Source organism: Mytilus californianus, unplaced genomic scaffold (genome assembly GCF_021869535.1).
Source record: "Mytilus californianus isolate M0D057914Y unplaced genomic scaffold, xbMytCali1.0.p SCAF_8, whole genome shotgun sequence".
Lineage (NCBI taxonomy): Eukaryota > Metazoa > Mollusca > Bivalvia > Mytilida > Mytilidae > Mytilus > Mytilus californianus.
Genome location: NW_026262734.1, coordinates 65,213,179 through 65,236,706, shown reverse-complemented (window position 1 = coordinate 65,236,706; position 23,528 = coordinate 65,213,179). Strand labels below are relative to the sequence as shown.

At 32.3% G+C, this 23,528-nt stretch overlaps 3 protein-coding genes across 3 annotated transcripts in view; 2 read left to right on the top strand and 1 right to left on the bottom strand.

Annotated features, from left to right (window-relative positions):
• The window catches only part of LOC127710652 (septin-2-like), a 635,810-nt gene that overhangs the window by 475,701 nt on the left and 136,581 nt on the right, over nucleotides 1-23,528 (bottom strand). The gene's annotated exons all lie outside the window — the stretch shown is intronic.
• On the top strand, nucleotides 2,593-5,823 carry LOC127710655 (uncharacterized). Its single transcript, XM_052216612.1, has 2 exons — nucleotides 2,593-2,629; nucleotides 4,028-5,823. The coding sequence occupies exons 1-2, from the start codon at nucleotides 2,613-2,615 to the stop codon at nucleotides 5,757-5,759; spliced, it is 1,749 nt and encodes a 582-aa protein (XP_052072572.1). The 5' UTR covers nucleotides 2,593-2,612; the 3' UTR covers nucleotides 5,760-5,823.
• On the top strand, nucleotides 17,617-21,325 carry LOC127710661 (flavin-containing monooxygenase 5-like). Its single transcript, XM_052216617.1, has 6 exons — nucleotides 17,617-18,184; nucleotides 18,543-18,598; nucleotides 18,935-19,122; nucleotides 19,380-19,732; nucleotides 20,107-20,207; nucleotides 20,846-21,325. The coding sequence occupies exons 1-6, from the start codon at nucleotides 17,617-17,619 to the stop codon at nucleotides 21,197-21,199; spliced, it is 1,620 nt and encodes a 539-aa protein (XP_052072577.1). The 3' UTR covers nucleotides 21,200-21,325.

Here is a 23,528-nt window from a genome sequence, read left to right as displayed (position 1 = left end):
ATTAGATTTCATGTCATGTGATTGTTTTCGGAAGTACATTTTTTTTTAAATTGTGGGTGGCATTGTAATTCCTTTCTTTAAATTTGAGTAGGGGAGACAATAATAACAATACAATTGAAAGATTTTCTTCAGCCGTAAAGGTTTTTATTATTGTTACTTTCAAAATAAGAATTTTCTTATTTTCAAAAAAAAAAAAAAAATAGTTTATTTATTTATTTTTTTCCTGAACGGCTTGCTTGCAAGATGTGCATTTTTCAAATAGATAGATAACTAAATGTAGATTAATTTTATTCTGTGTTTTAATAAATCTTTTCAGAGCCTCTTTGTCTTGTTATGAAACTCACCATGCTAAAAGCAGGAATGTATAGATTTCACCGAGTGTGTTACGATATTTCTCCACTCGAGACAGTTAAATGTTAATATTCAAAGCGCGAGGCTTGCCGAGCTTTTTAAATAATTAAAATTTAACTATTGAGAGTGGAGAAATATCGCAATACACGAGTTATAGTGGTGGAAACTGTAACTTTAATGATTTTTATCCTTCCTTTTCAAAGATTTGCAGAAAGTTGTGTTCTTTTTATGTGACGTCATCATGTATTTTCGCCTTTTTTCATGATGTCACAATAGGAAATTCAGAAGAAACCAATTCAAACGTCATAACTAAATTTCGACCAATCATTTGCCGAGAACAGATATTTCACTAGTGAGAAGAAATATTTTTCTAACACCAATCATGAAATGTGAAAATAGCTCAAAAATTAGAGAAAGCTTGTTTATAGTCCTTTATTAGTTATAGAAATATTTAATCAATAGAAGACATAATTAAAAAAAATGTAAGGAATAAAATAAGATTTTAAAAATCTAGTATTAATTACTTCCATTTCTATAATCATCTATGAATATAAACAAGTTTATTTATAAAATGATACAAAATCAATAATCAAAACTATAAAGTGATGATCATTTTCATTGGTGTCCTTTAACATTTAAATAGGCAAAGTCACATGGTATAAACAAACAAACATTCAATGCACATATATGTTGTTTTTGTTTTGATTGGAAAGCTGTTACACTAATTATACTTACTCCATTAGGTATTCAACACTTCAAAAAATAAAATTAGCATAGAGACATAATGAGAAACGTTTTTAATTATAGACCAAAATTAGTCAGAGTTCGTTTATATCATATATTAACATACATCAAAGAAAAAATATTAATTTGAAAAAAATGGAATTTAAAAAAAACAATTCTGCAAATATATAGAAGTCAAATGGACAATACATAGTTTGAAAAGTAAAATACATAACTTTGAACGGAGTGAAAACCACCAGGACATAAGAAGTACACTTTTAGGGGTTTTCTTGTAGTTGTATCTTTAGTGAAGAAAAATTGAGTAGTTCATTACCTGAAATTATCATTCAAATAATTCAAACACCTCCTACTAGACGGGTGGTAACATATGGGATTTACAGTACCGCTATCAGTCCCAACCACTCAGTTGTGTATTTTGTTGGGTTTTTGTTCTTGCTTACTTTTACATCTTAACAACTACTTTTGTGTATAGCTTAGACTTATTGTATGTTTTAACTACCTAAATTGATTCCGTTTCTTCCACTTCTTGCATGAATATTTACGTTTCGGTGATGATACACCAGTTGTTACTTAGTATATTGATTAACCTTGGACTTTGAAAATTAAGATAAGCGGAATATACCGCAGGAATATTCAAACTCCTAAATCAAGAAAAACCGACAACGGCATGACATAAAAGAAAAACGGCAAAAAGACCAATTAAAGTTTACAAAACACAACATGGAATAGATATAAGAAGATGTGGTATGAGTTCCAATGAGACAACTCTCCATCCAAGTCACAATTTGTAAAAGTAAACCATTATATGTCAAAGTACGGCCTTCAACACATAAAGACTTTAAACTTAGCAATACGAACCCTCCAAAAACAGTGGGTTACCTCAGGTGCTGAGAAAGAGTATGCAGATCCTGCTTCGCAAAGGATTCCAGATATTACAGATACAACCCAAGGTTGTTATCATACGGGCACTGATTTCATAATACATTGTAATCCTAACCTTTTCACTATTTTTTTTCAACGAAAAAAATTTGTTTTCTGTTTAAGAAAGCTATACAATCAAGTAAAATTAAAATAACATTTAATCCGTAGCAGTGACATGTATTGTTTAACATCGCATGGACAACATTTATTGTAATACACTCGGGGTTTTTTCATCTCTGCATCAGTTATTTAAGTTATATATTGTTTCATCTGCTGATATATACAGTAAGATCTAGTAGCACACAACTTTTATGACTATTTGGATTATTTTTATTCATACATTTGTTTCTTTCACGAAATAAAATATTTTCAGAGTAGAAAACTGTACATTTTTCAAACAACTGATGCTAGCAACCTTTAAATTTGTATATCTATTCACTTCTCAAGGAGAGAACTCAATACATATAAACACTCCACTGATTATAAAATAGGATTGATGTTCGATACGCTTCTCGACTACACATTGTAACGTTTAATTTTTACATGCAACTATTATTCGTATCTTAGTAGCGTTATTGACAAAACAAATAACATATATGCTTTCAACATCAAGGTAAGACACCCTTAATGTAACTATTTGTGGTACCATTTTATACATTTGTTTTAATTTTTGTGCACAAAGACATGATATAAAACTAAAAGGGGTCGTTGATTTGGTGTACTATCATGCATATTGAGAGATTTGTATTATGGTTTTGGTACGCGGAAATATAATCCAAGACGTTATTTGGTATTTCAAAATACCACGGGTAAGGGGGTGGTGGTAGAGTACTTTGTTGTTTTTTTTTCGAAATCTGGAACTTTTGTAAAATATATAAAATTATTGAGACGTGGTACGATTGCCAATGAGACAACTATACACCATAAAACAAAGAACGCAAATGTCGACAACATACTATGTAGACATTTTAAATCAATTGTAAGACATTGTGTGATCCTGAATGCACCTTCTTAAAGTCCGTATTGGTTTACTGCAATAAAGAGCCACCATTAGAAGTTTGTTTTGCTCCAATTCATTCCAAGACTTGTTATTTTGAATTTGAATGTTTTTTTCCCATAACAATTGCAATTTACCAGGAGGTTTACACAAATATACAGCAAGAAATTATCTGTTATGTACGAAAACATCATTTATTTACTTCTAACGAAAATCAGTATTGCAGAGTACAAGCACTTGCCTCTTTAATGAGGAGTGATTCGGTGTAAAACATTATTTCATTCTTTTAAGTGCTCAAAATAAATTATTTTAAGAGCTTAAGTTGTAGCTTGTTTTCAGAACACCATGTCATAACTGTTCAATCCTCCGGTACTTCCATTATAATTGTATAGACGTCCGTAATACAATTACTTTTAGCTGTATTGCAACTCTACTTCAACTAAACAAGGACATATAAAATGTAAATTTCTTGCGCAAAGTAACTCAACTTCTATGTCATTTGGTCTCAGGTGGAGAATTGTCTCATTGGCAATCATACCACATTTTCTTATTGTTATATAAACTAGCATTCATGAGTTCATTCGGGATTCGAAAACCAACTGCAAGGACTGTTGCTTATTCTTCACTAATATGACGGTGATGTCTCTCGCCATTTGATTTAAATGCCGGGGTTAAACATGTTAAAGGGCCATCAAAATTGCATGCCGCTTGAGACCTTTTTTTTTACAGGCAAGAGCCGTACCAATGTGGCTGACAACTGCAAATTTCTTACATTAATGAATTATTTTAACAGTGTGGGGTTTTTTTTATTCTCTTTTAAATGTTTGATTCAGGACAAGGTGTTCTACTAACCTAGTAGTATCTAAATGGAAGACTACCGCTCAGATTACATGTAATTGAGATTAAACGATTAGGGATGAATAATGTCAAGTTCAGGTTTTAGATTTAATACATGTATATGTATCATAATTATTTTCAAACATTTGTCCTTCACATTATCATTTCTCGTTTCAGTTATTTAACATGTTTAATGGCGTCGTCTACCGGAATAACCTGCAGTGTATGTCAGACGAAAGACACCACATCTGCCGCAAATATGTGGTGCCTTGAATGTTGTAAATCATTCTGTGCAAATTGTAAAGAAGAACACGATAACTCAAATACATCTATAAATCACAAAACAATTCCAGTAGAAGAATATATAAAGTTACCTACCTACCCGATATTAACATTGCATTGTGAAAAACACAATAAAAAATATGAAAAATTTTGTCCAGATCATCAACTTTTGCTCTGTAAAAAATGTATAAAAACAACACATAAAACGTGTAAAGACGTCCTGTCACTCGAAGAAGTCACACATAATACAAAATCGTCCGGTGTTATTGAGCACATGAAGACAAGTATTGATGACATACAGCTTACGTTGCAAAAAATTAAGCAAAGCAGAAATGACAATTTGACAAGTGTACGCACACAGATAAAAGACATTCAAAAAGAGATATCAAGATTTCGATCACAGCTTAACAAAACTTTGGATAAAATGGAAAAAGAGCTAATGAATGAAATGGAAAAGGTTGAAAACAAGACAAAAAGTCATATGGCTATCCTATTTAAAGACCTGCAACAACACGAACACAAAATTGAAGAAATAAAAAGAGGAATTGAAGGACTAGAAAAGTACGGTACAGACTTCCAAACTTTCTTGGCGGGAAATCAGATTGAAAATGTAGTGCATCAAGAAGAAGAATATATGCAATCACTACTTGATAAGAAAAAACTTGAAAACATAATCATTGAGTATAAAGCAAACGGTATTTTAAAATATTTTGTTAGTGACAATGTGGACTTTGGCCATATTTGTGTTGCGACTGTACCATCTGAAGTCCCAGTAATCACGCGAAATATTAGAGAAAGTCAGCTTCCGGTAAGAAGTCATTATTCACAGCTATCTGTAGCACAAAGATTCCTTGTGAAAACAACACAATTAAATACCTGCAATGTTACAGCCGTGTGTCTGTTACCAAATAAAGAAATTATATTCATAGGAAGAATCAGAAGGGGAGTTGATAAAAAGGACATGCATCTTTTATTAGTTCATGATAGTGATGGGTTATTAAAATACTCTTTTCAACTAAAAAATGTAAGCTCTCCTAATGTCATTATACCAGTTGACAATAGAACTGTTATAATTAATGATTATGGTGATTCTGAACAAATAATCTTTATTGACATTTTGAAGAAAAAAACTATCCGAACATTGAACACTGTTGGCTGTTGTATCGGTATTGCAAAATTAAATGATACGATTTTTTGCACTATATATTCAAAAGGATTATACAAAGTTGACTTGATAAATCAGGATTCCATGACCAAGTTTTTTTATACCTATAATATTGGTTTGTCATACGTCGCAACATTCGGTGACAAAATATGTTACACAGACTGCTATACAAATGTGGTCGTCCTTTTAAACTCAGCCTCAAATGTTCTTTGGAAATATCAAGACAAAACATTATTGGACTCTCCTATGAAAGCTGCTTTTGACAAACAAGGTAACATTTACGTCGTTGGCCAGAATACTTATAATGTAGTATTTATTTCACATGACGGAAAACAAAGCAGACAGATGCTTTCGAAAGAAGACGGAATTATGCGCGAGATGAGCATTGACTTCGATTTCAATAGAAATCGTCTTATTGTTGTTTCTCAACTAGGAGATGTTGTTGTTTATAACTGCTCGTAATCTTTTTTTAAAATTAAAAATTTTGAAATTTTATTACAAGATTCAAGTGAGAGAATGAAGTCAATCTGAAGAGTACAATATTTTTTTAATTATTAAAATGCATTGTCAGACATCAAAATGATAACAAAACGTATAAGCTAGTGTTCCTTAAATGTAGATAACTCATATTTGTGAACGACGTTATCCTTTGGTTAAAAAAACATAAGATAGTAATGTCCTGTATGTAAAAACAAGATGTGGTGCGATTGTCGATGATACAACTCTTCATAAGAGACCAAATGACGTATACGATAGCAACTAAAGGCTACTTTTAACAATGAGCAAAACCTATATTATATAGCAAGCTATAAACGGCAACGACATGACAAATGTTAAACAATTCATATTAAAAAACTAATGGCCTGATTTATGAAAAAAAACAATTTACGAAAAAAACAAAGGAGATTTACAGCAACAAACTTTATCCACTGAATTACAGGCTCCTGACAAGTACAGGTACATACAGAATATATCGGGGTTAAACATGTTTAGGGGGCAAAACCCTCCCCTAGCCTGGGCCAGTGTATTTGGAGACTGGAGTAATTATCAGAACAATACATGGTCAATTTGGAAAATTTGCAAGCCATAATTTTGCGTCGAATCTGGAGATATTTTGTTTTAAAACCAATTATAAATAAATACACATTCTAACATATATATATATGCATCATAAACGCCTGCATAAATATAAATAAAAAATCTTTTTTTGAACTTTGAGGATCATTATATAAATAACACATAGCTGAGAGGGTGATAGAGCAGATTGTTACCCCGAAAAAACATTGTCAACTGAGGCGAAGCCAAGGTTGACAATGTCTTTTCGATGGGTAACAATCTGCTCTATCACCCTATCAGATATGTGTTATTTAATTTATTATACTGAATGTTCTGTCTATTAAATTTTAAATTCAAAGTAATAAACTATGTCGTCTTATACATAACAATCATCCGTATTTATTAAAGCGCACACTTGAGCAAGCGTCTCCGTGAAGGGTAATTTAGTATTTGCCGTGAGATAGAGTAAATTGTCTCCCTCGTATTAACCAATCAAAATCTGGCATTTTGACATGAAGTATAATAAATGAAAATATAAAAAAGTAAATTATACAAAGCCATTTATTTTAAATTGTCGAAAAAAAAATCACATATTCTAACTCCATCTATTGTATTCTGTCCTTCCCTGTTTTATACAAATGTTTTAAGATGAAACACTTTTTCTGTTGAAGATGAGGTGTTGGATATACATTTATTTTTATCTTTCAATACCTACTGGTGAATGACAAATTTGTTTGTAAGGTATCTGTTAATGCTATAATACGACAAAACCTAGTATATATAGTCCAATGTTTGTTTGTATATATGGACGTCAATGTTAATCTTGTCTTTTTACCAGATGATGATGATTAATACAGGCTGGTTGTAGTAATCTAATCAACTGTTGCTAAGAAGCTGTAACTGTATTGGAAGTCTGGCGAACAAAACTATAAGCCTGGTATTTTTGATGAGTTTTTTTTATTGATAAATCAAACGCAAAACATCATACTTTTTTTTATACTGTTATAACAAACTCCGCAAAGCTACCAGGCCTGACACTTTATATCAATGACATTTTACAAACACGTCCATGTAAACTTTTGAAAATTCATTAAAGATGTTCGGAAAATACCTAGAGAAATACACGGCATTCGAGTTTAGATAGTAGGACGGCAAAATCAATAAGGAAATCATTGTGCAGGTTCTTACTAATTAGAAATGGCCTTTCGTAACATAAAGGTTTTCGATCTTTTTAGTAATATGATATGTGAACCACTAGGTCAGTACATTAGTAAAAATAAGTTATAATTTCCTTCTTACGAGATCAATGTTATCTACCATTTATATATAACATTTTATAACATGTTTTAAGGTACAGATACCTTTTTCAGTTATATGATATTTGTGTCACTGAGTAACGTTCGCACAAATCAGTTCGCACGTCTTTCATTCAAGATTTGGTATTGTATGACATATCTGTAAGTGCAAACCATTTTCAGCTATGCGATATTTGTTTCACTAGGTAAGTAGGTCACCGTAACTTTGATATCAAATTAAGCAAATTCTGCAAAATTTAAGTAAAAATAACGATGATGCAATAGAGGATAAAAAAAAAGGATACATACCCATTGGTTCGAAAAATAAACCGTATATTTTTTGGAAAAAATGCATAAAAAATGATATTTGCATGCATCACATGATTTTCTTTTTTGTATTTGTTTTTACTTGAATTACATGACTCTTATTTTTAGAGATTGTTCGACCCTACAAAGGCTGTTAATTTTGCCATTAGAAATATTTTCAAAAAGGTCTATTATATTTTTAGTTTTACTCATTTCGTCTAAACCATGATTTGTAATTACTTAATATTTATTCTTTTGAACCTAAGAAATAAATTAAAGGTCAAGGATAATTTTACTTCATATTTATAGTTTTCAACAAATGCATATGACCCCCTTTATTTTTTTGTAAAATTCTAATATTTTAAGCATCCATAGCTATTTCGTTCTAAGTTCAAATAAAGTGACAGGCATTTTATGTAAAAACTATACCTTATACTATACTCCTAGTTTGTGCTTAATTCATACCTTAAATTGCACATAAGAGCGCACTGGTTGACGGGATGTTTGGTCGTAAAAGAGCATGTACTTCTGATCTGAGAAGCAGGCAAAATATTACCTCGGACAAGGATGTATACTAAAACCCAGATTTTAGTTAGTCAAAACTTAAATTTGGTCAGTTTCCAGAAAAAAATACACTGCAATGCATGAAAATATGTCTACAATAATCAAAGTTCCGTGCTTGACATTTCCTCACATTCTCAAAGAGGGACGAAAGATACCAGAGGGACAGTCAAACTCATAGATCGAAAACAAACTGACAACGCCATGGCCAAAAATAAAAAGACAAAGAGACAAACAATAGTACAGATGACACAACATAGAAAACTAAAGACTAAGCAACATGAACCCCACCAAATACTGGGGGTGATCTCAAGTGCTCCGGAAGGGTAAGCAGATCCTGCTCCACATGTGGCATAATAATTACTTCCTAAAATTTTCATATTTCTACAAAGATTTGCTCATTTTGTAAAAATTATCTTCAACTGCCCCCTTGTCTTCTCCCAAAATAAGAAACCGTGTACCATATACATAAGGCCGGTCTCATCATTTGAGAATATGGAATTTTGAAAAACTCTCTTTACAAAGATGTTTTATTATGCGGGTTGATGAATTTAAGGTTAACTGTGGTAAATATTTGACATTATAACTAAACATCACAAGTTCATAAAAAAACACTAGCAATGGAGTCTTTCCATTAATTTCCGTCGACGTTTTTCGTCTTTTCGTTTGTTATCGTCTCTGTTGTCATGTGGAGGTAAGCGGGACTGTAGTACGGATTCCCACCCGGATTAAAACCAAAACCAAAACTACAACACGGGTATTGCGTTCTTCCCCGCTAAGCACATTCATCTTTCAACTGATTTTTTTTAACATCTTCAATGGAAATAAGCAATGATTATAGGTCACAATACGGCTTTCGACAATGAGCAAAACCCGTACCATATAGTAAGCTGTAAAAGGCTCTGGCATGACAAAAAGTAATACAAACGGCCTGATGTATGAAAAATTAATGGAGAATGTGTCCATGGTACACAGATGATGCCCCGCTTGCATATAACGTTATAAAGGGACATAACTCAAGAACGGTAAGAGTGACGCCACCCAAATTCGAACTTGATCTGAGTTTTGTGGTAATAAGCATTGTGTATAAGCTTCATAACATTTGGTTGAGGCAAACTTAAGTTTGAGAACGGAAACGAAAAATTCAGCATGTTTTTCATTGATAAAGATGCATAACTCTAGAACTGTAAAAGTGACGCCACCCAAATGCAAACTGGATATGTGTTTTGTGGTAATAAGCATTGTGTATAAGTTTCATAACATTTGGTTGAGGCAATCTAACGTTAGAAAACGGAAACCAGTTTCGGGAAGTACGGACGTACAGACTGACAAGGGTCACACGTAATGTCCCCTCCGCTTGACTCATTAGATCGACAAGAAGCACAACATGAGGTTACTTTAATCACTGTGTAGGTGGATATATAACTAATATTTTGCTCTTTAACTTTTTTTATTTTCGGGCGTCCCTGATGAGTCATTTGTAAACGAAACACGAAACGGCTGATTTACAAAACTATAAGCTTGGTATCTTGATGTTTTTTTAATTGATACATCAAATGCCAAACTATCCTACTTTGTTTTTATTATACTGGTATAACAAACTCAGCAAAGCTACAAGGCCTATAACTTAATATCAGCAATGTTTTACAAACACGTCCATGCAAACTTTTGATAATGCATTCAAGATGTTCGAAAACTATCCAAATAAATACATGGCACTCGAGTAAAGTAGGACCACAAATGCAAATGGGAAATTTGTTTGCAGGTTCTTACTAACTAAAAATGGTATTTCATAACATTAAGGTGCAATGATCGTTTTAGTAATATTATATGTGTACCACTAGGTCAGTACATTAGTAGAAATAAGCTCTAACGTCCTTCTTATGAGATTAATGTACATATACGTTTTTTCGTTAAATGATATTTGTGTCACTTAGTAACATTCGCACAAATCAGTACGCACGTCTTTCATACGAGATTTGGTATTGTATAACATATCTGTAAGTGCAAACCATTTTCAGCTATGCGATATTTGTTTCACTAGGTAACTAGGTCACCGTAACTTTGATATCAAATTAAGCAAATTCTGCAAAATTGTAAGTTAAAATAACGATGATGCAATAGAGGATAAAGAAAAAGGATACATACCCATTGGTTCGAAAAATAAACCTGCCATTAGATATATTTTCTATATTTTCATTTTAGTTTTACTCATTTCGTCTAAACAATGATTTACAACAATAACTTAATATTTATTCTTTAGAACCTAAGAAATAAATTAAAGGTAAAGGATCATTTTACTTCATATAACAGATTAATCATACATGAGTTACAATGTATAGTTTTTAACAAATACACGCAAAGTTCTGTTAAAATGATGTAAGATCTGATAGGGAAATCCGTGTGAAAAAAAAACAATAAAGAGTAAAGTTCTTGAATGGTCTTACAAAGTGTCTTTTAACAATTATTATAGGCCTTAAACTAAGAAATCTGCTGCAAAAGTTTTAAAACTGATTTTGTTTTAACAAGATAATACATTGAAACATTAACTTTATTTCCAAATTTCTAATTAATCTATGCCCGTTACAAATATAATGGACATTTGAAAATACATAGAATCTAATGGAGAAGTCTGCATTTATACCTGGGTAGGTACAAACCATTCATTTACCAGTCATTCTTCATCTTAAATAAGTATTTTTCAAATTTAAGTAAACTTGATAAAATTATATCAAATGTGTGATTGACATAGGTATGCATATAACCAATCTTCAAGATTTTAATTAGCTATTCATACGAATGACAATTATCTTAATACTATTCTCATTAAGTAATGCACAAGTCATTTTCCTAAAAGAATAACATGTTTATATCAACGAATGATTTTACAATTTTACAGATTTGTGCACATTTATCCATTTCAACTTTTCCAGAGTGGTCCGATTTGTCAATTTTATAACATATACTGATATGCTATTTTGAATACACCGCATAACATGCAGTACAACATTAAATTATGATTATTTTGGTGTGAAGACATTAAATATTTACAATGATTACATTTGTTTAATTTCTAAGATTTTGATGCCATTTTTCTCTAATTATTTTTTTAGCACTTTTCTTTATGTTTTACTGCACCAATATTCTGCGTTCTTTACTTTTTATGAATTTTCTATATTCTTTACTTTTAATCCATTCTGTAAACCAGCTCCAGACCCTCATGACTAGTGTACTATCGTCCTACTTTACGTGTTTAAGAACTTTATCCTTTCGTTTAAAAGTGATCACATCATCTTAAGACATTTGATATTTGTGTCACTGGGTATGTAGGCCATTTTTAAATGTCAAGTTTGTAACATTTATCATCAAAGAAACACAATTTGACCTTTAATGATGTAATATAATGAGATTAATGATGTATCGTTTTCTACATACAATAAATCAAAACTTTGATGGGCCCAAGGACACGATAAATAAAGAATTTTCAAATGAAAAAAAAACATTTTTTAAGACTTTTTATATAAAAGTATGTGATTTTTCTAGGTTTGAAAGAGTCAAATCCTTTGATTGATTGATGTTTGGTTTTGCTATATCAGTGCAAAAGACTATATTGTATATCGCAGCGAACAAAACCGTTGATATATTAATACTCGTCATTTTCCATACTCAGGTCTTACACGTATAAATAGAGGAGCAATATTGCATTAATTTTGTCTGTCCGTTCGTAAGTACGTTCGTCCGTCCATCTATCCGTTCGTTCGTCCGACAAGTATTTTCCTGACACTTTTGTCAGAACTACTACACAGAATTACTTCATACTCCGGCACCAGCTTTACTGTGATGACATGTAATAAATGACTTTTTTTTCGGATCGGTCAGTCACCTGCTCCTTCCTTTTCGATACTTTGAAATGTTGAAAAAGTGTTGAATAAATTTATTTTTTTTTGTTACAGATTTCTCAATTACTACAGAACACAAGAGTGCACACGCTGAAATGTCTCGCCTTCTTTACTATTCACTGATATTATGTTGATAGTCCTTAATCTAAAGCTTTATTACAACTGTCACATAAACTTAACATTAACCAAGAAAACTAAACATTGACCCATGAACCATGAAAACGAGGTCATGGTCAGATGAACCATGCCAGGCAGGCATGTAAAGCTAACAAATCTTCCATACAACAAATATAGTTGACCTATTGCTTATAGTTTAAGAAAAACAGACCAAAACACAAAAACTTAACACTGAGCAATGAACTGTGAAAATGAGGTCAAGGTCAAATAAAACCTGCGCGACTGACATATAGATCATAAAATATTGCCATACACCAAATATAGTTGACCTATTGCATATAGTATTAGAAAAAAAGACCAAAACTCAAAATCTTAACTTTGACCACTGAACCATGAAAATGAGGTCAAGGTCAAATGACACCTGCCAGCTAGACATGTACACCTTACAATCATTCCATACACCAAATATAGTAGACCTATTGCAATTGCATACAGTATAAGAAAAACAGACCAAAACACAAAAACTTAACTAGAACCACTGAACCACGAAAATGAGGTCAAGGTCAGATGACACCAGCCAGTTGGACATGTACACCTTACAGTCCTTCCATACACCGTATATACTTGACCTATTGCTGATAGTATCTGAGATATGGACTTGACCACCAAAACTTAACCTTGTTCACTGATCCATGAAATGAGGTCGAGGTCAAGTGAAAACTGTCTGACGGGCATGAGGACCTTGCAAGGTACGCACATACCAAATATAGTTATCCTTCTCCTTATAATAAGAGAGAATTTAACATTACAAAAAATTTTAACTTTTTTTTCAAGTAGTCACTGAACCATGAAAATGAGGTCAAGGACATTGGACATGTGACTGACGGAAACTTCGTAACATGAGGCATCCATATACAAAGTATGAAGCATCCAGATCTTCCATCTTCTAAAATATAAAGCTTTTAAGAAGTTAGCTAACGCCGCCGCCGCCGCCGGATCACTATCCCTATGTCGAGCTTTCTGCGACAAAAGTCGCAGGCTCGACAAAAATTACTTCATATTTGATCAGCAACTCAGCATTGATGAGTTGTATCGGGTAAACTGTGCCCGACACGTTCTTCCCGTTTACTTTGATACTTTGAAATGAGAATACGAATATACTTAGCAAGACACCACGTGCTTAATTTGTTCGCATTCTGTTTAAGAAGTAACAACACAATGTAATATCCAGAAATTAGTTCAAAATGTTATTATGCCTTAGTGTAGAGTGAAACAAGAATATAAAAATTTGAACTTGTTTCCCTTAGATATATACTATATAGTAGTTCTTTGTCCGCTTATCGTCCATAGCAGACACAGTTAACATCTTACATCTGCATCATTTAGCCTCTGGTGGATATTTGTCTCATTGACAATCATACCACATCTCCTTATTTTATACAGAGTGCCTTTATCGAATATATTTTTCTCCAACCCAGGAATATGTTTGGCTGTGTATATATGTATCTGTATGCTGTCACAACTGGAATGGTAACATTAAATCTGTGTATTGTGTAGGGAAATTTCTATAACTGAATTTACACATTAAAAAACACTTGCAACAACTTTAGAGGATTGAGTATGTACATGTAGGTGGACTGTTGCAAGAGAAAATTTCTGCCCTTATCTGTAATTATCCTTTTTCTGTAGCAATTCGTGTGTCTCTTCGTTATCCTGGTCGATCCTTAGAATCTACTTATTTGATTAACTGTGAATTTTTTTCCTGAATGACCATGAAATACTCATCACTGAACGGTCAGTCAGCAAACAACAATCAATCAAATGTCCAAAAGCGAAAATTAAATTGACAAACATGAATTAGGAGGCGGTTAGAATCGTATAATTTTTTAACAAAGCGACATCAATTATTTCTGACCGACCGTGCAAGACCCTCATGGGTAGTCAAGGTCGTTAAAAACCCCCTCGTCATCAATTATTTACATACGAAACTTCATTTGGTTTTATGTTCATTCTTTTTAATAAGACAAAAAAAATAAACAAATGTACAATTCCACAATTGTAGCTTTCCTTTTTTGGTAGCATTTCTGATTCAGAATGAAATTTCAAAATCGCATTCTGATGAAACATATACAGTTAACTTTTATAGAGATAGTTACAATGTACTTAATTTTATTTTACGATCCTATTAACTTCTCCTGTTTCAAAATTAATAGGAGACAATCTACTCGTGTGATATTGCTCACATCTTTTAACACGCAGAAACTCCCCTTTGTTATTTAATATTTGTGTCATTGGGTTTTCAGGTCATTTTAAAATATCGAACTCTAGAAGTACTGATATTTGTCCTTGATGTTTTAAAGAAAAAAAACTTGACCTTGAATGATGCAATACACCTTTTGATAAAAAAAAAGGGGGGGGGGAGTGCAATTTTCATATCTGTAAATAAGGAATATTTTTGTTTAATTGTTTGAAGCTGTCACATTGCAATACCAATTTTTCATTCTTCAGAACTCCGCCATTGCATTACGGATAAACATTGATGTAAATTCCAACGGACACGTGGACACACCTACGTACAAAATAAGGTACAAAGATTGAATAAGAAACTGTGCGAGAAGCCAACCATTGACATAAACATTGGCATGCATACAATGTATTAGTAAAACACAGAAAACAAATAGAGGTACAAATGTGCATTGTCTTTATCCTTCTGTACTGGTATCAATATTTACTCTGTGTTTAAGAATATATAGTGACGTAAGATGAAAAACAGCAATATAAAAGTGCCCTCTCTTTGCGTTTTCCCCCGTAAGTATTTGGATTATGTGTCACGAATCGATACATCATATTATCTTTTTATTAAGAATGTTTGCTATTCACACAGTTTATGATTTTAAATATTTGTTCCAACCCTTCCTCAAATTCAAACAAATGCAACAATACCCCACATTTTACTAAGCGTTTTCGAATGCAATTTTGTAAATGCATAAATTAAACTTTGACGAGTAAACACATGCAAGCAAACATGTTCAACCCTGCCACATTCAATATGTGCCTGCCAAAAGTCAAGAGCCTGTAATTCAGTGGTTGTAGTTTGTTGCTTTTCATTATATTTGTTTTTCGTTTATTGTTTTGTACATAAATCAGGCCGTTAGTTTTTGAACTGTTTTGCATTTGTCATTTCGGGGCCTTTAATAGCTTACTATAAGGTATGGGTTTTGCTCATTGCTGGTGACCTATAGTTATTAACTTCTACTTCATTTGGTATCTGGTGGAGAGTTGTCTCGTTGGCAACCATACCATCTTCTATTTTGACATTGTAATTATACGAAGCCAAATCTGTTCCATCTCCAAACATCATTGTATACGGAATCATAGCTTAAGTTGACAAAGACAAGTGGTTGTGATGTTATGCTATCAACTATAATTGAAAAATTGAAAAAAAATGAGAACACAATGTATTTGTTTTCATCAAAAAAGTTAGATATAGGACATGGGCCATGTCATGGAGTATATTGTATTGGTTCGAAATCCTTAAAAGTTATGAGAATTCTTTTAATAAATCGTTAGCAAACTACAATTGTTATATCTATTATAATTAATTTATTATTTTTGTATTCAGGTTTAAGCGCAGGACGATTATGCCTCTCTCTGCAATTTGTAAAGGCATTACCTCCAGTAATAAGTTTCAAAGAAATTATTTTTTGTGTTTTCTTCTTAGTTGACATTCATCGCTAGTGCCAGAGGCAGAAAAAGATTCAAAAAGTTTCATACTGTTTAGCCTTATGTCAGTATTATTCTATATAGCTGCATTTAATAAATTTAATAAATATGAATTGTTATATGTTATAGTTTATATGATATTAATTGCCGGTTAGTTTGTCCACACGGCAAATGGTATAGAAATGAGTTGACTTATTTATTATGCTGTAAAAAGTTTTGCATTATGGTATTTTGGTACGTCAACATTTTTAGTATGTTAGGTCCATCTACTATTGTACAATAAATACTGATGTATTGTTTGTAAAATGTTTGGAATGTATTTGTAATTTTATCATATAAATGCTTTGTAAAAAAAAATAATAATTCGGTTTGCATCTTTTGCTATGTTGAATGGATGATTTGCATGGAGATGTCTGCCAAATATTGAAACTTTTGAAGAAGAAAAAATACTTTATATTTTCTCTCATTTTTTTTTTTTTTTTTTTGCATGGAGTATTTCATTTGCGCTACAAGGTTATAATTCAGTAAGGCAACACGTCTCCAAGCAGTGTCGATTAGAAAACAAAAATAATTCAACAAGTGGGTATTAATTAGATTTGTTTAGCACCAATCTTATATTTTAAAATAGAACAAAGTATTTAATTTATCAGCACTCGATACGAAATAGTCAAGAAAAATTTCGACAGAAACACGTTTTTCCTACTTTTAAAGATCGTTCAAATAAAGTTTGCCGACAACGTACGTATATTGTTTACCAGAAACGATATTTGCATTTAGCCCGATTTAAGTTGCAGTGATAACATTCATTTTTTGTCTCTATTGAGACATGTGGTCTAATTAAAAAAAAAGGTATCATCGATCCCCACTAACAAAAATTACTGTTTCATCGGAAAACAAGTAATCATATATAAATAACACATTTAAATAAGATGCTAGGTTTAAGTTTTAATGATAAAATATTCTGATAAGGTATGTTGTTTACAACATGCCAAAAGAGCTGGCTTGTTGTCTTTCTAAACAAAATAAAATAGTTAATGCTTACACGAAATAAAATATCATGTATGTTTTACAAACTTATTTAAATTTGTAATGGATGGTGAAAAATAGGGATGACGTTTTAAACTTCAGTGTAATTTTCACTTTCAAAACAATTTGAAATCGAGATATATGTATAAATTTCAAACAAACTACGTCAAAAGATATATCAAATTTGTTTGACACAATTTAAATGTGGTGATCTGGTCACAGAGATGCTATAAAAGCTCCATCCACAAAGCAGTCCAACCATTGTCTTATAGACACTGTTAACCAACAGCGTCAAATATTTAAGGATAACAAAATAAGTTTCTGTTGGTTATCAAAATGAAAAGAGTCGCAATTATCGGTGCAGGATGCAGTGGTTTAACTGCTATTAAATGTTGCTTAGACGAAGGGTTACTGCCAGTCTGCTTTGAACGTGAAGATGATATTGGGGGACTTTGGAATTATACAGACAGTGCCAAATATGGAAAAGGCAGTGTTTATAAATCGTGCGTTATCAACACCAGCAAAGAAATGATGGCGTTTAGTGACTTTCCTCCTCCGAAACATTTTCCAACGTTTTTACCACATAAATACGTGCTAGAGTATTTTAGACTTTATGCAAAGAATTTTGGACTTTTGAATTACATAAACTTTAAAACTTCAATAGAGAGTATTGAGCAATGTCCAGACTTTGAACAGACCGGAAGATGGAAAGTGACATATCATTCCGCCAAAACCGGACAAACTGTCTCCGAAGTATTCGATGGTGTAATGGTCTGTAGCGGACACCATACGCATCCGTTCCTGCCTGCGTTTGATGGTGTAGAAAAGTTCCATGGTACGACCATGCATTCTCATAGCTACCGAAGTCCTCAACAGTTTACAGACAAAAAAGTTCTGGTCGTTGGTAAGTTGAAAAAACAAATATTGCAATATTTCAAATTTATTTTTTAAATTCTTTAATAAGACCATTCAACTAAACTCTCCGTCCTTTGGTCTCTGGTGAACAGTTGTCTTATTGGAAACCTATCACATCATCTATTTTTATATATAAACTAAGTGTTATACAGCTTTCTTTTTTTAAAACTAATATCTTATAAATTTCTTGATAGAGAATCCAATATATATTACGAAATTGATTTTTTTGGCTGAAAAAAAAAGAAAAATATTGATGGATTCTTTCATATTTATAATTTGCTATTTTTTATGATTCTTTAATTATATAAATATGAATAATTAAAATGTTTAAATGTTTTATTTTATAGGAATTGGAAATTCAGCAGTAGATATAGCAGCTGATTTGACCAATACAGCATCACAGGTAGGTCCTAATATTTTTTTATTGTAACTGACGACACTAAAGTTTAGACGTTTGCACATGTTTAAGGAATGACTGCAATATTTTTTCTGTCTATGAAGAAATAACATAAAAAATGTGGTGCACACTGAATAACCCGCGTAGCTTAAGATATTTCTTATGTGATTTACTGTTTTGCACTGTTGTCTTATACCAATTCAAAATAGGAATTTTTATTTCATTTATCCTTTATAATATTTTAATCTTTGTTCATAAGTATGTTTTGATGTCATTGCTTTTGAAATTGTGGTATAGACTGTATTCACATCTTAATGAGTTCTATTTTGATTCATTCTTTAGGTATACCTAAGTACAAGACGTGGAGCATGGGTTATAAGTCGCAAAGGATTCTGGGGACTTCCGTCAGATGCTGTTGCAAATAATCGTCTGCTGTTCCAGTTACCAAGAAATGTATTACAATGGTCTGTGGAGAAAATGGCGAACTTCAACTTCGATCATGAAACCTATGGCGTCAAACCAACTCACAGGTACTAACAGATTATCATTTATTTATTCATTCATTTGTTTATTTTATTATTTTTACTTATTCTATATATTTAAATTAGAAGTTTCCTTAGCAATGACTCTTTTAAGCGTTATAGTATTCATCCATTCGTTCTTGTCCAATATACATAATGACAATAACTCCATATAAGGTCATGTTATAGAATATTAACCAACCAATTAGAATATTTTAACATCATATATCGAAATTTTTAATGAATTTAATTTTTTCTATTTGCAGACCATTAGATGCTCATCCGACAATCAATGACGAGCTGCCTACAAAGATAATGACAGGAAAAATCAAAATAAAACCAAACGTCCATAACTTTGATGATTCCGGAGTTGTCTTTCATGACGGAAGCCATGAAAAGGTTGATGCTGTCATATTTGCTACTGGCTATTCTTACAAAATCAAGTTTCTGGACGAGTCCATTGTCAATATCAATAAGAACCAGACCTGTCTCTACAAATACATGTATCCACCACACCTACGGCACCCAACACTAGCTGTAATTGGATTGGTCCAAGCTGTTGGTGCAGTAATGCCGATTTCAGAAATGCAATGCAGATGGTACACAAGAGTTCTCAAAGGTAAGTTTGACATATTTTTATGCGTTATTCAAATTGCTTTTCGTTAAAAAAAATCCTCAATAAATGTGATATTCAATTGGATTTGTGCAAATTAAAGACAAGCATACCTACCTTTTATCAGATATCAAATATGTGCATGACAATTGGCGGAACTATTTTGGCGATTTGGATTCCAACGCCAAATTAAGGAAAAATCCGCAAAATCCGCAAATTAAACCCGCTATACGATAAAATAGGAAACGTTTCAATATTTTATAGACATTGTTTTACAAGCTATTCTGAATTACTCGATGTTACGTCGATCCTACAATTATGATGACGAAAATTGCCATACATATTGGATGTTTATAGTTACAATTTATATAATATTATAGGTTCTAACACGCTGCCATCTGTTCCCGCAATGATGTCAGATATTCAAACCAAACAAGACCATAACAACATGTATGTCAAGTCACAACGACACACAATACAGGTACGTCTATAAACCATAAAATCATTATACGACGTCCGTAATCTATTACTTGGTCTTTAATATGGTCGTTTGTTTGTATTTTCTTTACATGTTGGTAGGAAATTTATTTTCTTTCCATTTTGGTATGAAATTTACATACAAAGTTGTTTTTCTGGTACTAGACATTTCGTTCATCTATTAATTCATTTTCATTTTGCGACAACGCTTGAGAAACAAATTTTTTCAGTACGAATCCGTAGAAAATATTACAAAAAACTCAACATCCATGCACCAGATGGACAATCCGGGAATTCGTTAGTTCTTTAATACATTTACCTTTGGTCATCAAAGCGCAGTTTTGACTTTTCTGTATTTTTCCTCCATAATCTTTAGCTAGATCTTAAATGGGCCTTGGACTCGAGTAGCTAGCTCATGAATTGATATGGATATCATAAATTTATATCTAAAAAGGGGTATTCCAAACGGTCTAACGATAAATTAAATGATCATTTCGTTATATTAATCTTATCAAAAGAATATACACACAAGAAATGTATGTTTTCTTCTTTGCGACAATCAGTAAACACAGAAATATATTTTTGTTTGTTTTATATTTTCAAATTTATTATGACCTTATTATATTTATTTGATTATTTCAGACTTTCTGGATTGACTATATGGATGAGATTGCAGAAGAGGTTGGATGTAAACCAGATTTTAAATCCTTATTCCTGCAGGACCCCAAGCTAACTTTGCATTGTTTACTTGGGCCATGTTTTCCGGCACAATATAGACTTAATGGACCAGGGAAATGGAACGGTGCTAAAACGTCAATTTGCGGTGGTATGGAACGGTCTCTGGCACCACTAAAATCATCCAACGTTCTGCCAAAAAATGCCAAATTAGTGGACGACTGCTCACGTGACATTTGTATAACTATTCCGAAATGGCTGACTTCATATTTCCTTTTACTTTTTGTAGTATTTTTGTTGTTTTGTGTATGTCTTGTTTGAGCAATTTAAAAAATGTATATGATTGTCTTTCAAAGAAACTGTGATAAAAGTTTTTAAAGTTCTTATGATTTGTAGATAAAATGAATGTTCTAATTCATTTTTAATGCCTTTTTTATAATATTTGTTTTCCTGATGTAAGAAACTTCTTTGTGCCAAATAGGAATTCAATAAAACCTAAACCATTATATTTACAGGTTTATTATTATTGTGTGTGCAACAATTCACATAAGTATAGGAAATAAACGAGAATTCTCTCTCTTTGTTCGTAATTGTTAATTAAAATAAGTTTCACTGACGTCCATTCTGTGAAACATTAGTGCTTTTTGCTTTTAGAATTCAGTATTTACATGTACAGTGTCATGGAATATTTTGATAGCATATTTCGCAAGTAGCCCACCCATTTACACCTGGGATAAGACCGGACCCAATGCTTTAACAATTCGATATTATCTTGGTTTCATGTATATGAGTATTAAGAGTATTATTATATATCCGGTATGTGGGTATAAATATAATAGAAAAGAAAGGATATGGGGTTACCATCAATGTCAAAAAATAGGTATATGCACATCAAAAACACAAAAAGCATGCAAAGGAACAGCTCATTTATTTCTGTTCTTCATCTAAAAGTCACAGTGAAGCCTTCAACACGAAGCAAAAGAACCCTCACTCCACTGCAAGTTTAAGACGGTCCCTAGCACCATATACATGATATATAAAAGTACCAGTTTGTAAGGGTACATACTGCTCAATCTGTAGGTTTCTGTAAGGGTACATACTGCTCAATCTGTAGGTTTCTGTAAGGGGTACATACTGCTCAATCTGTAGGTTTCTGTAAGGGATACATACTGTTCAATCCGTAGGTTTCTGTAAGGTTTGTTGTCGTTTGACATTTGTCTTTTCGTCGTTTTCCTTTTTTGGCAATAATACTGTTTTCATTCGACTTATGCTTTTTTTTACTTCTCCCTTAGTATATTTTCCCTTTTTGCATAAGCCTACTACCAGACAACATGAAAAATACTCTGGTATAGTTTATTCATTATTCTTTTCAAAAAGGATTAATTCATTGATTGCTTAACAACCAGTGGCAAATATTTCATGCATATTCAAGACGAAAACAACTTAATGATAAATCATAATTTATACAATAGGTAGGCTCTGGAAGGTATGGGATTTTGGAATACCATTAGACAATGAGGGTATGTTGGATAGGGACAGACATTTTCTCAATCCAAGTCAACCCTTGGGATACAACTTCTATCAATCCTGGCTGTTAATTATTCACAACTTGAATTGAGAATGGAAATGGGGAATGCGTCAGAGACAACAACCCTACCAAAGAGCAGAAAACAGTCCAAGGTCACCAGTGGGTCTTCAACACGGCGAGAAAATCCCCTGCACCGAGAGACCCTAACCTTATTTTCAACTTAACTTTACTCGATGTGATTTAAAGCTTGACATTTTCTCCAAATACTGGACTGTTTTGGCTGCTTTTGTTAAGGTCTTTTATAATACCAAACTTGGACTTCAGCGTACCTTTATATGGAGATAATGCAATGAGAATATAAATTTGAAGAACCCAGATCCTTTATTTCAGTTTCTATATGGTATTCAAAATGTATGGAAGTATGATTAAAAAAATAAAACGATTGGATGTAAGTGCAATACATTGGAAAGAAAGATGGATGTCATTTCCTACGGAAAATTTTATGTTTTACTCGTTTTTTTGTTTGTCTATTGGTGTTAGACGCCATTTTTAATGAATATGGTTATATCATGTTTCGACCAACCTCCAAGAAAAGCCTGGCAATCCTTGTCAATTACTAATAGAGTTCGATATCACAACCTCTAAGGCTTCGAGAACCTAGTAGTCTTAGTAGTTCATCTTCAATGAGCGCTTGCCTGTCAAATCTGAGGCTGTGAGTTGGAACCCTGCTCGTGCTTGACTCAGTCCTTAATTCACAAGGGTTGGCAGCTGTTTCCCTGTCGAAGGTTGAAAGTTCTCTTTGGGTACTCCAGCTTTCTCCACTTATAAAAACTGGTCGCCATGATAAAGCCAATATTTCTGAAACTGGCGTTAAGAAGCAACAAACAAATAAAAACAATGCATGCGAATACTGTAGGTGAACTTTTTAGAGTCACAAACAAACATAAATGTGAACCTATAACATGTATTTGTTTGGATTATAAAAGTAAAACTTCATGCTATTTTTTCATTATTTAGCAGAAACACCTTATTAATTTAGGTACATTTAATCTATACTTATGAACATATTGTATTTCATGTGATTCATGCATGGTCGTAAAAGTCATATAAGATAATAAGAAC